This window comes from Bos grunniens, chromosome 5, assembly GCF_055505025.1.
Source record: "Bos grunniens cultivar Pamir isolate PY7600 chromosome 5, Bosgru_T2T1.0, whole genome shotgun sequence".
Classification (NCBI taxonomy): domain Eukaryota; kingdom Metazoa; phylum Chordata; class Mammalia; order Artiodactyla; family Bovidae; genus Bos; species Bos grunniens.
This window is the reverse complement of record NC_141169.1, coordinates 39,295,059-39,316,174: the sequence shown is the minus strand read 5'-3', so window position 1 is coordinate 39,316,174 and position 21,116 is coordinate 39,295,059. Positions and strand designations below refer to the sequence as shown.

The 21,116-nt window shown below is 39.7% G+C and overlaps 1 protein-coding gene across 2 annotated transcripts in view; it reads right to left on the bottom strand.

The window, feature by feature from the left end:
* Positions 1-388: 388 nt before the first annotated feature.
* Positions 389-21,116, bottom strand: part of GXYLT1 (glucoside xylosyltransferase 1) — a 51,850-nt gene continuing 31,122 nt past the window's right edge. For both annotated transcript variants that reach the window (XM_086399915.1, XM_086399914.1), the window contains 3 exons: positions 15,506-15,629; positions 15,125-15,297; positions 389-6,219 (listed from right to left, as the gene is read on the bottom strand). In XM_086399915.1, the coding sequence (XP_086256041.1) occupies positions 6,058-6,219; positions 15,125-15,297; positions 15,506-15,629 (459 nt within the window). In that variant the 3' untranslated portion in view covers positions 389-6,057. The remainder of the gene's footprint in view (positions 6,220-15,124; positions 15,298-15,505; positions 15,630-21,116) is intronic.

Sequence of the window (21,116 nt, the reverse complement as noted above, 5' to 3'; positions counted from 1 at the left end):
ACTGCTATGGCTATGAGGGCAAGTGAATGGGGACAGGTGGTACCTTCCTCTTATAAAAAGATGTATTTTTGCCTCTGGTTGTCATTTGGGACCCAGAATGCTGGCTGTCATTTGGGGACCATGGGGGGAAAACTAGCTCACATGGTGAGAACAGTAATGTAAAGACAGAAGGTACCTAGGTTTCCAATGACATTGTCCAGTTGCTGAATTAGTCAATCCAGGAACTGCCATCTGCCTGAACTTTTAGTTATCAAGTTTCCCAAGCCTAATGATTTCAAAATAACTTAAAAAAATTATTTAAATGGAAGATAATTACTTTAAAATACTGTGATGGTTTTTTGCCATACATCAACAGGTATTAGCCTTCTAGAATAATTCAGACACATCATTTGAAGAAATCAGACATTTATTGAGTATATGTTCATTTAATAACACCACAGAGTGAAAAAGATGATATGAACTCCCCCCAAGAGAACAAAGCAACTTGCCATTATTCTCACATTATATCTGAATCTATAATCTTGCACTCACCTTCTCTTTAATAAATGTCAAGACACACAAACTACTTGGAGGAGGATATTCAATTTATCCTAAAATCATAATATTTTAAGGTAAAAAGCAGTTTAAGAGTAGTAATCGCTATGTATCACAGTATAGCAAAATGCCTTCTTGCAGCTTTAGAATCATTACTACCCAAAATATTAACACATTTATGCAAAGACTTGTGAAAAATGGAAACACCTTCCAGTTTCTGATTTCAGGAACAGGTGCAAACCACCATCTCCTTCACAGATCTTCTGTTACAACATCCATCAAAAGCCACTGGCCCAGCCCTCAGACACTGGCAGTGAATGTGGTGCACGTGTGTTCTGTTGACTTTGAAATGGATGACACAGTCCACAGCAAAGCTGCAAGACCTGAATTATTTTTGCATAACACCCCAATATTCCCTGAAGAAATTTTATACACAGATTGAAAACAGCTATTTTCCATCATAGTCAAAGTCCACTTATATCTTAAATGGAAGGTACACTGTTGGCTTCTCTTTAGTTTTTACAAGGACTTACTATGCTGTTATATATTTGAATATGCTTACAAATTCAGACGGTATATGTAAACTACACATCATCAGAGGCTTCACATCAGTTCAGTTTGTATTAAAAAGTCTGACCAGACCTTCCAAATAGCATTCACAGCATTAGAAGTGAGAGAGATTTTCCTTCTTCTCTCCATATCTTTCCAAAGGCTCTCTTTTGTTTGATAACTGGAGTTATAGAAAATTCTTAAAAAATAACCCCATTAGATATTTGGAATTATTGGTAGAAATGAGGTGACAATAGATATTTTCCATTTAGAAGTAAGTCTGACATTGATTTGTAATCAGTTTTAAATTGCCTAGTTCAACATGTTATTCCATGTTCTTCTCATAATTCTGTAATTGCTAGATATCTAAATTAACATCATATTCATTTTTAGTTAAAAAAATTCTTGCACCACATTTTACACCTGCTTTAAGTTCATATAACTTAGTTTTAAAAATCTAGTTTCATGTTCAGTGAATCAAGAAACAACAAACATCAGGACAGTTAAGCCAGGCTTTAATAGGCAAAAAAGGGTTGCTTTGGCAATGTATAAAAGGATAACTGTTACAGTACTAATCATTATTTAATCTACTTTTATTAAAGATTAAAATGCAATAAGGCAATTGTTTTAAGACACTTGAAGTTACATTTAATAAACTGACAACTGTTCCTACACTGGCACACTGTGCGCCTACCTTTCCTGACACAGTGTGCCCCTACTTTCCTTCTCTGTTTACAAAATCAAAAAGTAAAAGAAAAAAATTAGTGGTCTTGCTAAATCGCTACAGATTAACACTAAGATGTTTACTCCTTACAATATAAACTTCTGAAAAAGAAGACACTGACTACCCTCTTTTAAGGTTTTCCCATTTAATGTACTCCTGTTGTCTCCTGTTCTCTTGAATCCCTTCCTAACACTCCACCTGGAAGTATGCCTATTGAGGAATCAATGGATGTGATGTGTGGTTTAAACTGCCACTCAAGGCAGGGCAGTGGTTCCCAAACCTGGCCTCCTATCAGTATCATCTGAGAAAACCAGATAGATTCCTGGGCCCCCTTCAGATCTAATAAGGTTATGCCCTCCACTCTAACCTCCTGTATGATCTATGTGGTCAGTCCTGCATAATCTATTATCTGGGAGGACTAAAGGATGTCAAAAAAGAAGATATTTGTCATCCTGTTTCCACAGGTCTTAGGTCACAAACTGGGATCCAATATATAAAAAGAAGAACAAAAACTACAATGTAGAATCATAGCACTAAATGATCAGTGAGCAGAGTAACTGGGGAAAGACTCTACTATCAACAAATCAAACAAACAAATTCAACAGAGGTAGCCTGGCTGCCCCTTCCATGAACGCCTGACCCCGCAGGGCCATGAACTGAAACAGAGGAAGGCAAGCTGACGGCAGTACAGGCTAGGGGGCTGCCGCTTCAGAAGTGACTGTCCCCACACCACTTCCCTCCCTCTTGCCTTCCCTATTCCCCACTCTTAGCCACTCTTCTCTTTCTCTGCCTTTGGCCATTCTCACTCTTATTCCCTTCTACTTCCTCACTTTTCTCACTTCCTCTCTTTCCCTTCTTCCTCTAATCATTCATTTACATCATTCTTTTCTTTGCTTTCTCTTCCTTAAAAATTCTTCCTTACACAAGCTAAGCAAATTCACACTGGAGATACAATGCACGTCAGCAAACATTCAGTCTAAAACAGAATGATCTGTACAGGAGGCAACAGGGCAGCCCAGAACTTCAGCAGCAAGGCTGGAGGGGCATGAGGCAAGCCACGCAGCTAACCCATTCTCTCTTCTGGGTCTCACAGCTCCATGACTGCCGAGTCTTGTGAGGCGGGAAAGGCACGCTGATTGTTCGCAAACTTAGGGTACAGAGAAGGTGAATGATATGCCCTGGCCCCTAACCAAGAGGAGAATGTAGATCCAGTTCAGTTTGGTTTTCTTTCCTTTATACCAATAACATTTGACTTGAGGCAAAATGAGAGAGCAGTGAAGCAGTAAAACTGTTTCAGGCTCTGAAGTATCCAGAGATAACCAGGTTACTGTATATACATTATGAACTACTCTTCCCAGGGGGAAAAAACAAAATATGTATTTTCTTAAAATGTAAATCACAATACATATTTTCTAAAGGTTTTTTCCTCTAATATGGCAACTTCATATAAATGAAGGTTGACTACATTATAAAGTCATTTCACTTTGGTAACACTGTAGCCCAGAGATAATTCTGAGGTCAAAATTTTTCTAAGACATAGACTCAAAGAATATATAATTCAAATACACTGCATAGATATACTGTCTTAAGGAAAGAAATATAAAACATTCTCTAAGCTGCTCTTGAATTTAACCTCACTAATGCTGAGAAACTGTATTTCTTGAAACTTCTCAAGGAAAAAGTTTATCTAAAGATAAATTCAGAAAATTCATTTTAATATTGTTAAGGACTTTCTGTGATATCCTAAATTTTAGGTAAAAACAGTCCCTCAGTGGAGAGTTTTCACCATAACCCAATTTATGGTAAAATGCTAAAATTAGGTCAGGACTGAATAAACCAAGTGAAGAACCTTCCAACTGACCCCACAATGGAGAGTGTGTGATGGTATAAATAAGGCACAACATGTGTGAGACCACAGCACACAGTCCAGTTAAACTATGACACACTCTACCCAGTCTCAATCATACTAGAGCCCATGGGGCTAAGAGTCTGTTCACTGAGAAAATTAAACCTAAGAAACCTCCTAATAATATAAATTCATATTTTGTAAATAACCCCAAGTACTTCCACTAACATTTCAGAATCACATTTATAATCCACCAACTGTGCTGAGAACTGTGGTCCTAACTTCAACCTTCAAGTTGGCAGAATGATTTCCAGTGGTTCCCAAACTAAATGACACCGAAATCATCTGAGGTGCTTGTTAAAAATAGAATTATAAGGTGACTTATTTTTGCACTCTTATCATAAGGGAAATGTGCCTTTGATATTAACTGAAGCCAAAGGGGGTACAATGTCATTGCAGTTAGCAAAGTGTTTATACAGGTGAAATAACATGATGACTGGCATTTTCTTTAAGATACATCAGCAAAGGAAAAAGGGACAGATAACACAAATGTGGTAAAACACTGACGTGTTCAATCTGGACAAGGAGTCCCACACTGTACTGTTCTCTCCACTTCTGTGTAATGTGCAGATCCATCTGGATATGGCATACCAGGGTCATCTAAGGTGAAGCCCAGGCCATTCTCATCAAGGTCCCCACAAGAGCCTAATATGCCAGGCAGCCAAGGGGCTCCTCCGGGGCCATTAAAAATGATCCTATCTGCTCCAAACTTTGAAATTCTAGGGATCCTATTTTTTATTTAGCCAATTCAGTCTGAACAATCAACAAGTTCATGAGTGCTCATGTTCACTGTGGCATTCCCTAAATGCTTCTGTCCCATGAGAGCCGGGCTGGTTGTCAAATTCGGATTCGTCTTTCTTACACCTTCCTTTCTCAATCTGTCCCTGACTGAACTGCACCAGAAGCCAGATCTTCTCTCACATCCCCACAGAGGGCACTGTGTCTTCATAAAGCCAGTCACCACTATTTTAGGTACTTCATAAACGACCAGAGAGTGGCAGTTTTCCTTCATGATTTTCTCTTCTCTATTTAAGTATTAAAATATCAAAAGGAGAAAAAGAAGTTAACCTCATAGTACTTGGTAAAGAGACATGTGCCCCAGCACAGTACATGCCAAGTACTCAGAATCTATAGTTATATCAGTTAAAGGTCAAAAACACTAAGAAAAGTAATATTTTTCTTACTGTTAAGATAAAAAACATAGCTGTCTCAAGTGACATTCAAAAAAAAGGAGGACATGCACATTAACCAAATCAAAACTGTTTTTTCTACAGTTAGATGTGACAATCTTAAGCCAAATCATCCATGAAAGTTTTCTAATGTACTTAAATTAAGGTTGTATACGTATATTTGCTTCTTCAAAGATATTTTGCAAAGCCACTTTGAGGTAGAAGGGAAAAGGTTTCAATGGACCGCTTTTTCCTGCTCCACTGTAACCATAATTGATCACTGCTCACAGAAGACATAGCTTCCGTATTTTGGTCCACCACATTTTCCATCATCACGTAAGTAAGCTTGTTAGGTTCTCACTTTATTATCTGCCTATTTATTGCTTCCAGAATGCCCAGTAAAGCTGAAATTTTTCATTTAAAGTGATAGAAAAATTTTCCTAAAATACTTGCTTAATCATCTTAGATTTGACTTTTGGCAACACAGTTAAGCACATAGAAATGAAAACACTACATTTCACAAATACACACAAAAAAAATCCAAACTTTCACTGTTTTTCTTATAGAGCTCAGTCGTAAATGTGCAGCTTACATATAAACTAAAAACACTTTTAAACATGATTGTCACAAAAATATTTTAAACAGAGATGAAATGTATGAAGGCACGCACAGATTGTCGATAGTGACATCAGTTACATCACATTTCTTTAGAAACAGAACCTTTCCTGTTTCTGTAAACAACTTTTTTTTTCTCACACATTTAAAGTGAGGTTAGTGCTGACATAAGATTATTGCTATACTCACAGTTTGAGTGTTTCCACTGTGTATGAGGTACATTTTCTCCATCCATACATCCCTACTACTCTTACCTACTTGAGAGTTAAGAGTCAACCCAAGTCTGTAGGCTATATCCATTCAATAAGATTTTTGTCAATACTGGAATGATACCAGATAACATTATAAAACATCAGAGATCAAAAATATCTTCTTGTTGAGGTCCAAGACTTCAACTTGTTCTTCATTACATGAAAATACAGCTCATTTAACTTCTTCAGGAAAAAAATTATACTGAAGATGAGTAATTTCTTCCTGAAAACTTCATCTAAGACTATTCCTTCACAATAGTCTCTGATATTTTGTTGTTTTAATTCATTTGATTTAGCAGTCACCACGAATCACCTTTCTTTTGGCGGTCTGTCGTAACGGTCTTGTATGCTTTTTGTCAGCTGTTTGATAAATATTTTGTAAATTTTTCCACAGTATGTATGCACTGTCTTTTGTAGTTCCAGTTCTAATGGCTTTAATAAGGAATGGATGCTGTCATCTTCAAAAGAACACTAGAGATAAAAAGACAAAGATATACATAAAAATTTAACTCTATTCCCAATAACTTCTTCAATCAACTTTGTATCAACAGTCTCCACTTTAAAGTCTCATAGAAAGCACATGCCCAACAAATAATTTCAATGAATTAAATAGAAGACATCTCACAGGAGGAGGGAGGAGGCGGGGAACCCTGTGTCAAGGCAAGGACATGGTCAAGAGCAGAAAAGACCCAGAGATTCTCACAACTGTGAGAAGACAAGCAACCAGTCTGAAAGGGGCTGAGAAAGACTAATAAAAGCCAAAAAATCACTCCGGTAACACTGGTGAAGCTGGACTGGAAAGGAGTGAGATAAAGAGAGCACAGTTCAGGGCTTCCCAAAGACCCCTAGCTGCACAAGGATAAATGTGTGAGAACTGCTAAACACCATGCACTCTTGAGCGAAATTCACAGGGGCACGTGAGAAACTATTAAAACAGAAGATGCACCTGCTGAATGTTGTTTGGCCACTAACTCCAAAATGTACTTTCAGAATCCTTTTTCACTACAAAATGTATTCATATCTCAAGAAATATATTTTGGAAAACAATGCAGTAGTAGTAGTAAGTGGGAAAAAAGCTGAGATCTTAGTATTTTCGGCCATGTACCTTTTTGTTATTTGCAACCACAATTAGAAAGACTGATGAGGCTTGAAAATATCTTACAGGAAATTTTGAAGTCAGTAAAAAATGGAAGACTCTAAAGGAAATTCAGAACCTGAAATCTAGGAGGACTGCAAATGACCTGAGGTTTACTACTCTGCCACAGAGGGAGAGGAAATGGAAGCACCACTTGAATCACAATTAGTGAGTCTGTAGGAAGCTGCAGCCTCTCTACGGAGAACAGGCTGAACTTCAATGCTCATTCAGAACACTGATGTGATAGGGCTGCACAGAGATCCTACACCCTGGTGCCTCTATGCAAGAAAACTAGGATCATTATGCATGAAACCTTCCCTCTTGGGTAATTTTTTCAAACCTAATCCCATATACTGAAGATTAATATCTTCAGGTATTTTTAAAAATAATAATAAAAAAAAAGGCAGAGGGGAGAAGAGGCTTAACTAGGAAGAAATGTAATGAAAATAATAACAGCCAGCACTCTGGAATCTGGGAGAAACTGCTGAAAGCTGGACTGGTTAAAAAGAAAGCACTTCCTACACACCAGGCATCAGGCTAACAGCTTTATATGTAGTAATGCATTTAAGCCTCACACTGACTTTATGAAACATGACAATTTACAATGAAGCAACTAAGGTAGGGAGAGAGAATTTTTCCACTTACAAAGCTCTAAGTGGCTAAGCCAGGATTCCACCTGCAAAGAGCTTTACAACCACACAGCACTGTTTACACAAAAAAGCAAATGAAATTGTGCCAAGTGAGTTTCAAAAACTCTGCTGAAAAGATGAAGCTCAGTTAACAGTGGGCAACTGTTGTGTGTTGTATATAGATATGTCTACATTCCTCTGGGGTTAAAAGGAGCAGCCATGCTGAAGAAGGTAACCTTCCTCAAGGTGTAACACCTGTATGAAGTGACACTGTATGGTAACATTTCACTGTGTACAAAAACATCCTAGACAACTGTGGCTGAGAAGCGAGTAATAGGGAAGTAATAGGGAATTTGGGAAGACCAAACTGGTCTTTTTCCTACTCTACAATGACTAAAAATGAAAATGTTACAAAGGTGTTTTAAAAGTTAATTCCTGGGAATACTTGAGATTCAGTTCATTTCCTTGTGATTTTAAATCCCAGTGTTTGTGGTTAAAATTTTTTTTCTTCACTGGGGAGGTCTTTTGATGAATATTTTCCTGAAATAAAAACAGTGCCCCATGGATTACAGCTCTTTTAGTCCACCATATACCACAAGAAGTTTGACCTTTAAAGAAGGTGCTGCTACTGCTGCTGCTGCTGAGTCACTTCAGTCGTGTCCGACTCTCTGCAACCCCACAGACGGCAGCCCACCAGGCTCCCCCATCCCTGGGATTCTCCAGGCAAGAACACTGGAGTGGGTTGCCATTTCCTTCTCCAATGCATGAAAGTGAAAAGTGAAAGTGAAGGCGCTCAGTCGTGTCCAACTCTTAGCGACCCCAAGCACCACAGCCTACCAGGCTCCTCCGTCCATGGGATTTTCCAGGCAAGAGTGCTGGAGTTGGCTGCCATCGCCTTCTCCAAAAGAAGAAGGTGAGAAACCCCCAAATGCCCACCTGTACATACACAGCCAGCAGTCATGCCCTCCGCCAGGCAGACTCCACAAACACCCAGGGCTGTGCACCCACACTGCATCCAGAGGCTCACCTGCCCAGAGGCTACAGTGCCCTCACCTGACTGCAAGCCTCCTCCTCCCCTACTGTGTGCTACCCAGACTTGTCCACACCTTTCCTGGCTGCCTGGTACTCGTCCTTCCAGCTCAGTCCAATGTCAGCTCCTCCGAGAAACTCTCCTCACACAGATAATCACTCCCTCTTCACTGGCACTGTGCCCAGCACACAAACTTTTAGGAAGGTCATGTTTTATATATAAGAATGTCAGCTGAAAGCAGAGAGTAAACAGTGATGCTATGATGCCCACAATGAGATACTTCAAGGCATTTTCAAAAAACAGAACATGTTTTAAAAATACAGGTACAATGGCAGGCAGTTCAAGCCTTCAGATGCCAAGTGCCAGCTACATATAAGAAAATTGTGCAGGAGAGGATGTCAAGTCCCCTGCATCTCTGCAAATCTACTGCATCTCATGCAGATACAAGAAGGGTGTGAGGTAAATCAAAGTTAACAGAGAAACACCACAAAATCTAATAATTCAAATGAAATACAGGAAGCAAAAAATACTTAACAGAGCAATAAAATGTTTTATTCCCACTGTGAATCTGCACTTTTTAATCTTAGTATTTGTATTCACTCAACAACTAATATTTAACAATTATGTATGGACTGTAAAACCTGATTTGCTGGCAGACATAGCCATGCATTCACATTTTACAGATTGTTCACATCCTTATGGTTCATAGCATTCAATGGCTATGACTAAGCTTCTCTCTGAAACTTGCATAAATACCTCTGTCTGAACAGTAATTCTTTTAAAAATTATACTTTCCATTGAATAATAGATAAGAGAAGATAAAAACACTAACCAAGCACCAAAAAGACTGATTAACTTCATTAAGTTGAAAACTGGGTAGATACGGCTAATTAATACAAACCGAAAACAACCACTAGTCATTAATTACTTCAGTGTTTGAAACAGTTTTTAAAATAAGATTTATTTCTTAAAAATCGAGTGTAATTAATCAGCTTAAAACAAATACTCAGCTTTTTTTTTAAGTATATACTTATAAGAGATCAAAGAAAAGATCAAATAAAACTAGTAAGATTTAATTCCTTAATAATGGATTTTTTTAAAATGCTCGGGGGCAACAAAGAAATCACATTTTTATAGGAGTGCATTTCTTTTCTACCCTGCAAAGTCTCAGAACTCCAAAAGTACCTTTTGTTATTTTTATCACCTCTTGACAAGCCATAATAAAGCATTATTAAAATATAATGTTGATTCTGAAGGCATACAAGGTCAGCTACATGAAAATGAACATCAACACTAAATTTTATAATTCTTCAGTGAGTGTAGCTGTATCATGATAAACTGATTATTCAGAAACCCTATCTCTCAGGCTTATAGGATTAAGAAACTTAGAAAAACACTAAAACTGTAGCTTACAATGCTATCAGCACTTTCCCTACCACCAAGTGTGAGCAACACTCATTTCCAGGAGAAAACTTCAGCTCCCTGTACTGCAGATCATCACCTTACACAGCACACATCGTCACCACGTCTGGCCCAGTCCAGCCACTGCCTACTTCCACCCATCACCCCAGTTAAACAGCTCAACTCCTGACCTCCTCATGGGTTTTTCACCACCCACATGACTGAGTGACTTCACTTTCACTTTTCACTTTGATTCACTGGAGAAGGAAATGGCAACCCACTCCAGTGTTCTTGCCTGGAGAATCCCAGGGACGGGGGAGCCTGGTGGGCTGCCGTCTATGGGGTCGCACAGAGTCGGACACAACTGAAGCGACGCAGCAGCAGCAAGACCTTTTCTCAGGCAGTATTGGTTCTGCCTGCTTACCTGGCAAACTCTTAACTCATTCTTCAGGGTTCACTTCAAATGCCTCCTCATCAGTGAGGCCTTCCCTGGCCCTTTGGGGCACAGCTGTTGCACTCTTCCACATCCTAAAACAGTCTGTGTCTCAGGAGATTAGAGTTCAGTATCTTTATTCTCATTCCTATTAATGAGACTGTACTAGCAAATACTGAGATCAGTCATTAGCAAATGCTTAGTCTCTTGCCAATAGGGGCATCAGCTCTTTTGATCCCCACACTTAGACCACACCAGCACTCCTGTTACTGGTATTTGTCTTCACATCCATATACGATTAGACACAGTCCAGCAGCACAGTGAACATACCCGCTGAGAGATGAATGGTCACATATAACCTCTCCCCAGGTATCGGTGAATTAGCTGCATGGATAGTGCCTGATATACAGCTCATTAAGCAAAATCATAAATCCAACCCTTATTTGGTTTTGCCCCAAGTCTTGGTCCCCAACATACTCAGAGACCTGATTCATGCATCAGTCTACAGGCACGTGAAGTACAATCATCTCTCCCTGTCAATCCACCTCAGCTACATAAAAGTGGACTGTTAAGACCAAGGGGAAAAAGAGACAGAAACAGGTGTCTGGGGTGACAGGGCCAGAATCATTTTTTCCAAACTCAATATAAAGTTTAGTACTTAAAAAAGAAAACCTCATTTACAAAGGCAACAAAGAAAACAGAACAGACTTAAGATATGTTCAAAATCCACAGTATGAAGAGATCTATTCAACATTCCTGAAAGACACAACTCAAAGACAACCCTTGTTCCTAAAATGTCTCAACACCATCAAAACGTCAGCAGTCACTAAGTCAACATGTGAAGATGACACACTCCCAACAAAAAAACAACTTTTTGTTAAATGTGTTGGTATCTGTGTAAAAATAAAAATACACTAAGTAGGAAGACACTAAAAGGACAGGATGTGAACAGGGTATTAAAATACAGCACAAAGACTTCATAGTGAAAACAGTGTGTGTTACTGCACAAATGGACAGACCAGTGGAGCAGAAAAGAAAATCCAGAAATCACAAATGGAACTTTCAGTTCAGTCGCTCAGTCGTGTCCGACTCTTTGCCACCCCATGAGCAGCACGCCAGGCGTCCCTGTCCATCACCAACTCCCAGAGTTTACCCAAACTCACGTCCATCGAGTCAGTGATGCCAACCAGCCATCTCATCCTCTGTCGTCCCCTTCTCCTCCTGCCCTCAATCCCTCCCAGCATCAGGGTCTTTTCCAGAGAGTCAACTCTTCGCATGAGGTGGCCAAAGTACTGGAGTTTTAGCTTCAGCATCATTCCTTCCAATGAACACCCAGGACTGATCTCCTTTAGGATAGACTGGTTGGATCTCCTTGTAGTCCAAGGGACTCTCAAGAGTCTTCTCCAATACCACAGTTCAAAAGCATCAATTCTTTGGCGCTCAGCTTTCTTCACAGTCCAACTCTCACACCCATACATGACCACTGGAAAAATCATAGCCTTGACTAGATGGACCTTTGCTGGCAAAGTAATATCTGTGCTTTTTAATATGCTGTCTAGGTTGGTCATAACTTTCCTTCCGAGGAGTAAGCATCTTTTAATTTCATGACTGCACTCACCATCTGCAGTGATTTTGGAGCCCCAAAAAACAAAGTCTGACACTGTTTCCACTGTTACCCCATCGCAGTGATTTTGGAGCCCCAAAAAACAAAGTCTGACACTGTTTCCACTGTTACCCCATCTATTTGACATGAAGTCATGGGACCAGATGCCATGATCTTAGTTTTCTGAATGTTGAGCTTTAAAGCCAACTTTCTCACTCTCCTCTTTCACTTTCATCAAGAGGCTTTTTAGTTCCTCTTCACTTTCTGCCATAAGGGTGGTGTCATCCACATATCTGAGGTTATTGATATTTCTCCCAGCAATCTTGATTCCAGCTTGTGCTTCTTCCAGCCCAGCGTTCCTCATGATGTACTCTGCATATAAGTTAAATAGGCAGGGTGACAATATACAGCCTTGACGGACTCCTTTTCCTATTTGGAACCAGTCTGTTGTTACATGTCCAGTTCTGAACTTTAGTACATGATAAAGTCAGTATCTCAAATCTTCAGGTTATAGATAACCTTTCAAATAAACATAATTGGGACAAGACGGCCACTTGGAAAAAGATCAAATCAGATCTATCCCTTACTCAAGAGTAAATTCCAAACCAAGCAGAAGACTAAACGTAGTAAGTGAAACAGTATACAGGTAAACCTTTCTGTAAACTGAGTATAGGTAGGGAAAGACTTTCTAACTATGACTGTTTTTTTAAGTTTTAAACTTGATTACACAAAAATTTTTAAAAAAACAACTCTGAACGACAAAAAATGCCATAAACAAAGTCAAACTGGGAGGAAATATTTACATCAGATATAACAGAAAAAGAATTAATATCTTTAATACACAAAGAACTTGCAGCAACTGCTGGGGAGGTGGGAAGTAAAGTATGAAAGTCTCACATGGTGATGATTGTACAACTCTGTAAATATGCTAAAAACCACCGAATAATTTACACTATGAGTGAAAAGGATGGCATATAAAATATGTTAAAAATAAAGTCATTTTAAAAAATCAATAGAAGACTAAGAGATCTGAAAGAAATTTCACTCCAAAAAGATGTAAAAACAACTGTTAGATATATAAAAAGATGTTCATCTCACTCACAAGAGAAAGTGAAATTTAAACTAAGATTCCATTTCTCACTTATGGAGCATGGCAAAAAATTTTCAAGGTTGACAATCCACTCCTGTGCATAACAGGCTTCCTCATGAACTGTTGGCAGGAATGCAAATAATCCCTATGTAGGGGAAACAGGCAGTAACTTCAAATAAAATTATCTCATGTCCAGGAATTTATCCTACTTAATATATTGCTTTTTACTTCCTTCCTCCCTCCCTCCGTTCTTTCCTTCTTTTCTATCTCTCTCTTATTCTCTCTTTGCCCCTCTCTCTTTATTGGCCCACCTTGCAGTTTGCAGAATCTTACTGCCGCCAAACAAGAGATCTAACCAGAGCCCTGGCAGTAAAAGCATGGAGTACTAACCACTGGTCCACCAGGGAATTCTGCTGCATTCTTATTCAAAATGTTGGAGAATACCAAAACGTTCAAACATAAGAGATTAGTTGAATAAACTCTAGTACATGCACCAAGTGGAGTATCATACAATTGTGTTAAAAAAGGTATGAGGAAGATATTTATAAATGTCCAAACTTACAGAATATTGTAAAACAAAAGCAAAGAACAAATAAAGATGAAGAATACCTTTCATGTAAGAAAAGGGGACTTACAAAACATACGTGTATCTACTCATCTGTATAGGAAGGACAAACCAGAAAATGAAATTGGTGACTGGGGCTGGGACTTGGGGTAGAAGGATGCGGAAGGAACAATTTCTGAGTAAGCCCTAATACAGCTTTGACTTTTTGAAGTACATTAATATTCCTCACATCAACCTGAACTTAGGACTTCCCTGGTGGTCCAGTGGTTAAGACTCTGCCTGCCAACGCAGGACACGGGTTCAATTCCTGGTCCTGGAAGATTTCACATGCCATGGGGCAACGAAGCCCAAGAGCCACAACTACGGAGGCCCCTGCTCTAGAGTCTGTGATCTGCAACAAGAGAAGCCACTCTAAGGGGAAGCCTACGCACTGAAACTAGAGAGCAGCTCCCACTCACTGCAACCAGAGTAAGCCCTCGTGCAGCAACAAAGACCCAGCACAGTCAAAAAAGTAATTAAGCTCTTAAAAATTAAAGTTAAATCAACAAACATGAGGAAAAAAACTTGTAACTGAAAGCATATGGAAATATATGAATCCAACAGTATTTCAAATGAATAAATAAAGACATTGACAGGAGGAGAAAAAAACTAACGCAAATCACGTCTGAACACAGTACAGAACATACACCCTCATCTGGGGGTGGGGAGGGCGGGAGAAGGACTCTAAACAAACTGAACGCTTACAGCCGGCTAGTTTTTCAAGGAGAGGAGTGGGGAAGAGTAGTACAAATGGAGTGTTATTGAAATTATTTTAAATGTATTATAGCATTAAGCAACAGAGGAAAAGTTTTAGTTTGGAGCCGGGATTCTAACTGGAAGAAAACAGAAACCAAGTAGAAGAGGAATGGAAGGAGCCTGGGAGAATGAAACTGGGCGCACTGGTGTGAGCACAGGACTGTGTGTGTGTGTGTGTGTGTTTGCATTTTTGTATTTCCCAGCTCTGCTGCTGAAAGGGCCTGGAAGGGAAGACACCTTTGCAGCAATAAGCATCAGAGTTCCTTAGAGAGACAGCTAATTTCAGGGCGAGGGCAGGGAAGGCATAATAAGATAAGCCTGGGATATTTTGCTTGTACCTCCTCTTTGAGAAGGCACTCAAAATAATGATGGGAATGTGTCACATAAGCACAAGAGATGGCCAAAAGGGGCACCCAATCGCCAAATTTGGCACAACTTCAGCATCAATATAAATAAAATTGAACACTGATTATAATTTGCTGAAAAGAATAGTATCAGTGAGCTCATACTGATAACGCACAGGTCAGTAAGTGGGCAAAAGGCAGTGCCCTTCCTTCCAGCAGGACACCAAGTGCCAGAGCTGTGAGGGGAGGGCGTGGTGGGCTTTATACTGATGAACTGGAGCAAAGGATATGCAAACTCTCTGTAAACCAGGGAGTCTGTCCACAAAACACTTCAAAAAAAAAAGAGCTTACATTTCTCAGTGCTTCGTAAATAGCTCTAAATGCTGGTTGCTTATCATCATGGTAAACACCTCTGTTCCCATGGAGAATAAAGATTCCTTCTTCTTCAGCTTCTTGGCAATTGCTTCCATATATGCAATGATCTGGTCGATAATTCCATTGGCAAGGAAAAACAAAAAGGCTTTCTATGCAAAGATAAAACAAAGAAGTAAACACACACTAATTCCACAGAATTAACGTTCTGCAAAGATTTTAAACTTAGTTTACTCTGTCTTAAACATAAAGAGTGATAACTTAATATAAGCCAAAGTCAAATAAATGCATTTTTTTCAATTTTGACTAAATACTATGTTTTTCTTTTTTACAAAGAATAAAAGAAATTTTTTAAATTACCTGGATTGTGAAAAAATATGATATTCAACAGATCTTGATCACCCCATGTAATGTTCAGTTTGTATTTTTTAAGCAACGGCATCAGTATATCTCCCCATCGTAGTCGCACGGTGGTCATATCATTCTGTTGGTAAATACATTAACAAATTTCTCAGACTTCCAGGTTAAAAATGGCAGCATAATGACAGCTCCTCATTCTTCCCTTAGCCACTGTTACAGAGCAACAGATGTGCAAACTTCTTTTGTTACAAAACAGTGTGACCCTAACATAAACCTAAATGTGAGGAAGAACGAACAGCTCAACTGGACAGATAACAAAAGATATCTGAAGCTGTACAGAGCCATGATGAAACTAACAGAAGTCGGGAAGAAAAGGGAAAGAGAAAGGAGGTGGTGGTTCCAGTGATATGACTGTACCCTCATCTTAAAAAGCACAGTTTTAGTACCTATGTCATATATCTAGACACAGTACCTATGTCTTTGTAATACAGCTGTTGAAGACTAAAGGTGTTAATATATAAATGAAAAGTACTAGAAGCAGTGGGGCTTCCCTGGTACCTCAGACGACAAAGAATCTGCCTGCAATGCAGGAGACCAGGGTTCAATCCCTGAGTCAGGAAGATCCCTGAAGATGGAAATGTCTCCTCACTCCATTATTCTTGCCTGGAGAATTCCATGGACAGAGAAGCTTTGCAACCTATAGGCTATGGGGTCGCAAAGAGTCGGATACGCTACTGCTGCTGCTAAGTCACTTCAGTCGTGTCCGACTCTGTGTGACCCCATAGATGGCAGCCCACCAGGCTCCCCCTCCCTGGGATTCTCCAGGCAAGAACACTGGAGTGGGTTGCCATTTCCTTCTCCAAAGCATGAAAGTGAAAAGTGAAAGTGAAGTCGCTCAGTCGTGTCTGACCCTTAGCGACCCTATGGACTGCAGCCTACCAGGCTCCTCCATCCACAGGAGTTTCCAGGCAAGAGTACTGGAGTGGGTTGCCGTTTCTTCTCCGGGAGTCAGACATGACTGAGCGACTAACACACACACAGGAGCAGTACTTGGCACAGTGTTGGTTAGCTCTTATCACCATGATCACTATGATTCTTAGACTGATCTGCTAATCCTTTATAATTGGCATTTCAAAGAGACCACTTGAAACTGATAAATAAAAAATAGATACTGAATTTAATCAGATGCCTTTTCAGCCTCTATGGAATTACTCATAGCTCATTATTTTAAAACTCCAAGTCAGATACCTAAGGAAACAACAGAGTTGAAAGAGGGCTGGGGATCATTTGAATCTGGGGTGAAAAGGGGTGGAGTTGAATACTAAGTCTTTTATACAAATTTGACTCTTGGAAACTCTCCAGGTTTAAACTAAGTACTTTTCAAATTATAGTTTGCAACATGCTGATGAGTGAATTTTTCATATCCTCTGAGAGATTTAAGTACAGAAATTGAGAGTAAGATTTAGAAACTTTTATAGCAATTTAACAGAGTAATTTTATATCTATTTATTTTAACATTTTCCAAGTAATTTATATTATTTTTTACAAAACCATTGGCTCATGACAGATTGCAAACAATGTTTAAAAAAGCACTTTCCTTCTTCACTGATCCTATCTCCAGATAGTCTGAAAACAATTGTTACAAGCTATTCTGCTGTTGCTGCTACTGCTGCTACTAAGTCACTTCAGTCATGTCCCACTCTATGCAACCCCATAGACGGCAGCCCACCAGACTCCTCTGTCCCCGGGATTCTCTAGGCAAGAATACTGGAGTGGGTTGCCATTTCCTTCTCCAATGCTTGCAAGCATGCTGAGTCGCTTCAGTCGTGTCCGACTCTGTGCGACCCCATGGACAACAGTTCACCAGGCTCCTCTGTCTAAGGGATTCTCTAGGCAAGAACACTGATATATATAATAAACTCAATGGAGGTATGAGCAATCTATCCTTTGAGAAGGAAAAGTAAGAATTCCTAGGGGAAAAAACTAAATATTTAAATTAAATTTAATCTACTATAGTAACTGTATTACCTTATTTCTCAGGATGCAATAAATATAGTGACTATACACACATACACAAAATCTGGAAAATGACTGAAACAAATTTTACTTAAGGAAATAGTAAGAAAACAATTTATTTGAAAGGATAACTCTGCAATGAGTCATTGATCATGTTAACTAAATGTTCTTAGGATCTGAAAAGGAAAATATGAGTTGACCAACAAGGACCAAGACCAGCAACACATTCAATAGATAGTACTGCTGGAATACCCCTTGTATCATGTCATGCTCAAGTCTTCACTACACTTTACTTATTTAAAAAAGAAGAAGAAAAATATACCTACTCAAAGAAACACATCTACTCAAAGAAAAAAAAATCTTTATTATGCAAAGGAGAAGTCCTACCGGAAAAATATTGGACAAGAAGAAATAACACTAGTAGTACTTGTTGAGGATATAACCTAGAATATCCAAGACTAAAAAAGCCATGAAAAATGAGTTTAATAAAGAGGCATTATACACAAAAAGAGTTTAAGCCAACAGAAATAGAAAAACAGCAAACTAGAAAAAGTCAAAGGAAATGGACATACAGCCATTCACAAAGGAGGAAACAAAAACAGCTAAAAATTGTATGAAAAGATTTTCACCCACATAGGTGATATTGGAGAAGGCAATGGCACCCCGCTCCAGTGTTCTTGCCTGGAGAATCCCAGGGACGGAGGAGCCTGGTGGGCTGCCGTCTATGGGGTCGCACAGAGTCGGACACGACTGAAGTGACTTAGCAGTAGCAGTAGCGGGTGGTGTAGTCAGGGAAGTAAAAATTAAAATACATGAGGTGTTTTTCAGCCTTCAGTTCAGTTGCTCAGTCGTGTCCAACTCTTTGCCACCCCATGGACTACAGCACGCCAGGCTTCCCTGTCCATCACCAAATCCCAGAGTTTACCCAAACTCATGTCCATTGAGTCGGTGATGCCATCCAACCATCTTATCCTCTGTCATCCCCTTCTCCTCCTGCCCTCAATCTTTCCCAGGATCAGGGTCTTTTCAAATAAGTCAGCTCTTTGCAACAGGTGGCCAAAGTACTGGAGTTTCAGCTTCAGCATCAGTCCTTTCAATGAATATTCAGGACTGATTTCCTTTAGGATGGACTGGTTGAATCTCCTTGCAGTCCAAGGGACTCTCAAGAGTCTTCTCCAACACCACAGTTCAAAAGCATCAATTCTTCGGCACTCAGCTTTCTTTATAGTCCAGCTCTCACATCCATACATGACTACTGGAAAAACCATAGCCTTGACTAGACAGACGTTTGTTGGCAAAGTAATGTCTCTACTTTTTAATATGCTGTGTAGGTCAGTTATAACTTTCCTTCCAAGGAGTAAGCGTCTTTTAATTTCATGGCTACAGTCACCAGCTCCAGTGATTTTGGAGCTCTCCAAAACAAAGTCAGCCACAGTTCCCACTGTTTCCCCATCTATTTGACATGAAGTCATGGGACCAGATGCCATGATCTTAGTTTTCTGAATGTTGAGCTTTAAGCCAACTCTCCTCTTTCACTTTCATTAAGAGGTTCTTTAGTTCCTCTTCACTTTCTGCCATAAGGGTGGTGTCATCTGCATATCTGAGGTTATTGATATTTCTCCCGGCAATCTTGATTCCAGCTTGTGCTTCTTCCAGCCCAGCGTTTCTCATGATGTATGCTGAATATAAGTTAAATAAGCAGGGTGACAATACACAGCCTTGACATACTCCTTTTCCTATTTGGAACCAGTCTGTTGTTCTACGTCCAGTTCTAATTGTTGCTTCCTGACCTGCATACAGACTTCTCAAGAGGCAGTCAGGTGGTCTGGTGTTCCCATGTCTTTCTGAATTTTCCACCGTTTATTGTGATCCACACAGTCAAAGGCTTTGGCATAGTCAATAAAGCAGAAGTAACCATATAACTACATATTAATACTAGTACACAGAATCAAATCATTCTTTCTCCATAATATGACACACATTAAATGTGATGGGCTATATGTACTGACATAAAAATCAACTATATATTTGCTAAGTGAAAAAAGCAAACTGAAGCTGTATAAAAGGACTGCACATTTAAATGCTAATGTCCATGTATATCTGCTTCAAAATGCCTTTTTAAAAGTGTCTGAAGAATACAGAGCAAAGTACATAATGTCATTTGGGCAAAGAATGAAACTGGGGATCAGATCAGATCAGATCAGTCACTCAGTCGTGTCCGACTCTTTGCAACCCCATGAATCGCAGCACGCCAGGCCTCCGTGTCCAACACCAACTCCCGGAGTTCACTCAGACTCACGTCCATCGAGTCAGTGATGCCATCCAGCCATCTCATCCTCTGTCGTCCCCTTCTCCTCCTGCCCCTAATCCCTCCCAGCATCACAGTCTTTTCCAATGAGTCAACTCTTCACATGAGGTGGCCAAAGTACTGGAGTTTCAGCCTTAGCATCATTCCTTCCAAAGAACACCCAGGGCTGATCTCCTTCAGAATGGACTGGTTGGATCTCCTTGCAGTCCAAGGGACTCTCAAGAGTCCAACACCACAGTTCAAAAGCATCAATTCTTCGGCACTCAGCCTTCTTCTCAGTCCAACTCTCACACCCATACATGACCACAGGAAAAACCATAGCCTTGACTAGACGGACCTTTGTTGGCAAAGTAATGTCTCTGCTTTTGAATACGCTATCTAGGTTGGTCATAACTTTCCTTCCAAGGAGTAAGCGTCTTTTAATTTCATGGCTGCAATCACCATCTGTAGTGATTTTGGAGCCCAGAAAAATAAAGTCTGACACTGTTTCCACTGTTTCCCCATCTATTTCCCATGAAGTGATGGGACCGGATGCCATGATCTTTGTTTTCTGAATGTTGAGCTTTAAGCCAACTTTTTCACTCTCCTCTTTCACTTTCATCAAGAGGCTTTTTAGTTCCTCTTCACTTTCTGCCATAAGGGTGGTGTCATCTGCATATCTGAGGTTATTGATATTTCTCCTGGCAATCTTGATTCCAGCTTGTGTTTCTTCCAGTCCAGCGTTTCTCATGATGTACTCTGCATAGAAGTTAAATAAGCAGGGTGACAATATACAGCCTTAATGTACTCCTTTTCCTATTTGGAACCAGTCCGTTGTTCCATGTCCAGTTCTAATTGTTGCTTCCTGACCTGCATACAAATTTCTCAAGAGGCAGGTCAGGTGTTCTGGTATTCCCATCTCTTTCAGAATTTTCCACAGTTTATTGTGATGCACACAGTCAAAGGCTTTGGCATAGTCAGTAAAGCAGAAATAGATGTTTTTCTGGAACTCTCTTGCTTTTTCCATGATCCAGCGGATGTTGGCAATTTGATCTCTGGTTCCTCTGCCTTTTCTAAAACCAGCTTGAACATCTGGAAGTTCACGGTTCACGTATTGCTGAAGCCTGGCTTGAAGAACTTTGAGCATTACTTTACTAGCGTGTGAGATGAGTGCAATTGTGCAGTAGTTTGAGCATTCTTTGGCATTGCCTTTCTGGGGATAGTGGTATGTAAAGCAGAAAAGTGTCTTTTTAACTCAATGAATTGCCTGAATTTTTACAAGCATGATTTTGTAACTTTTTAAAAAAG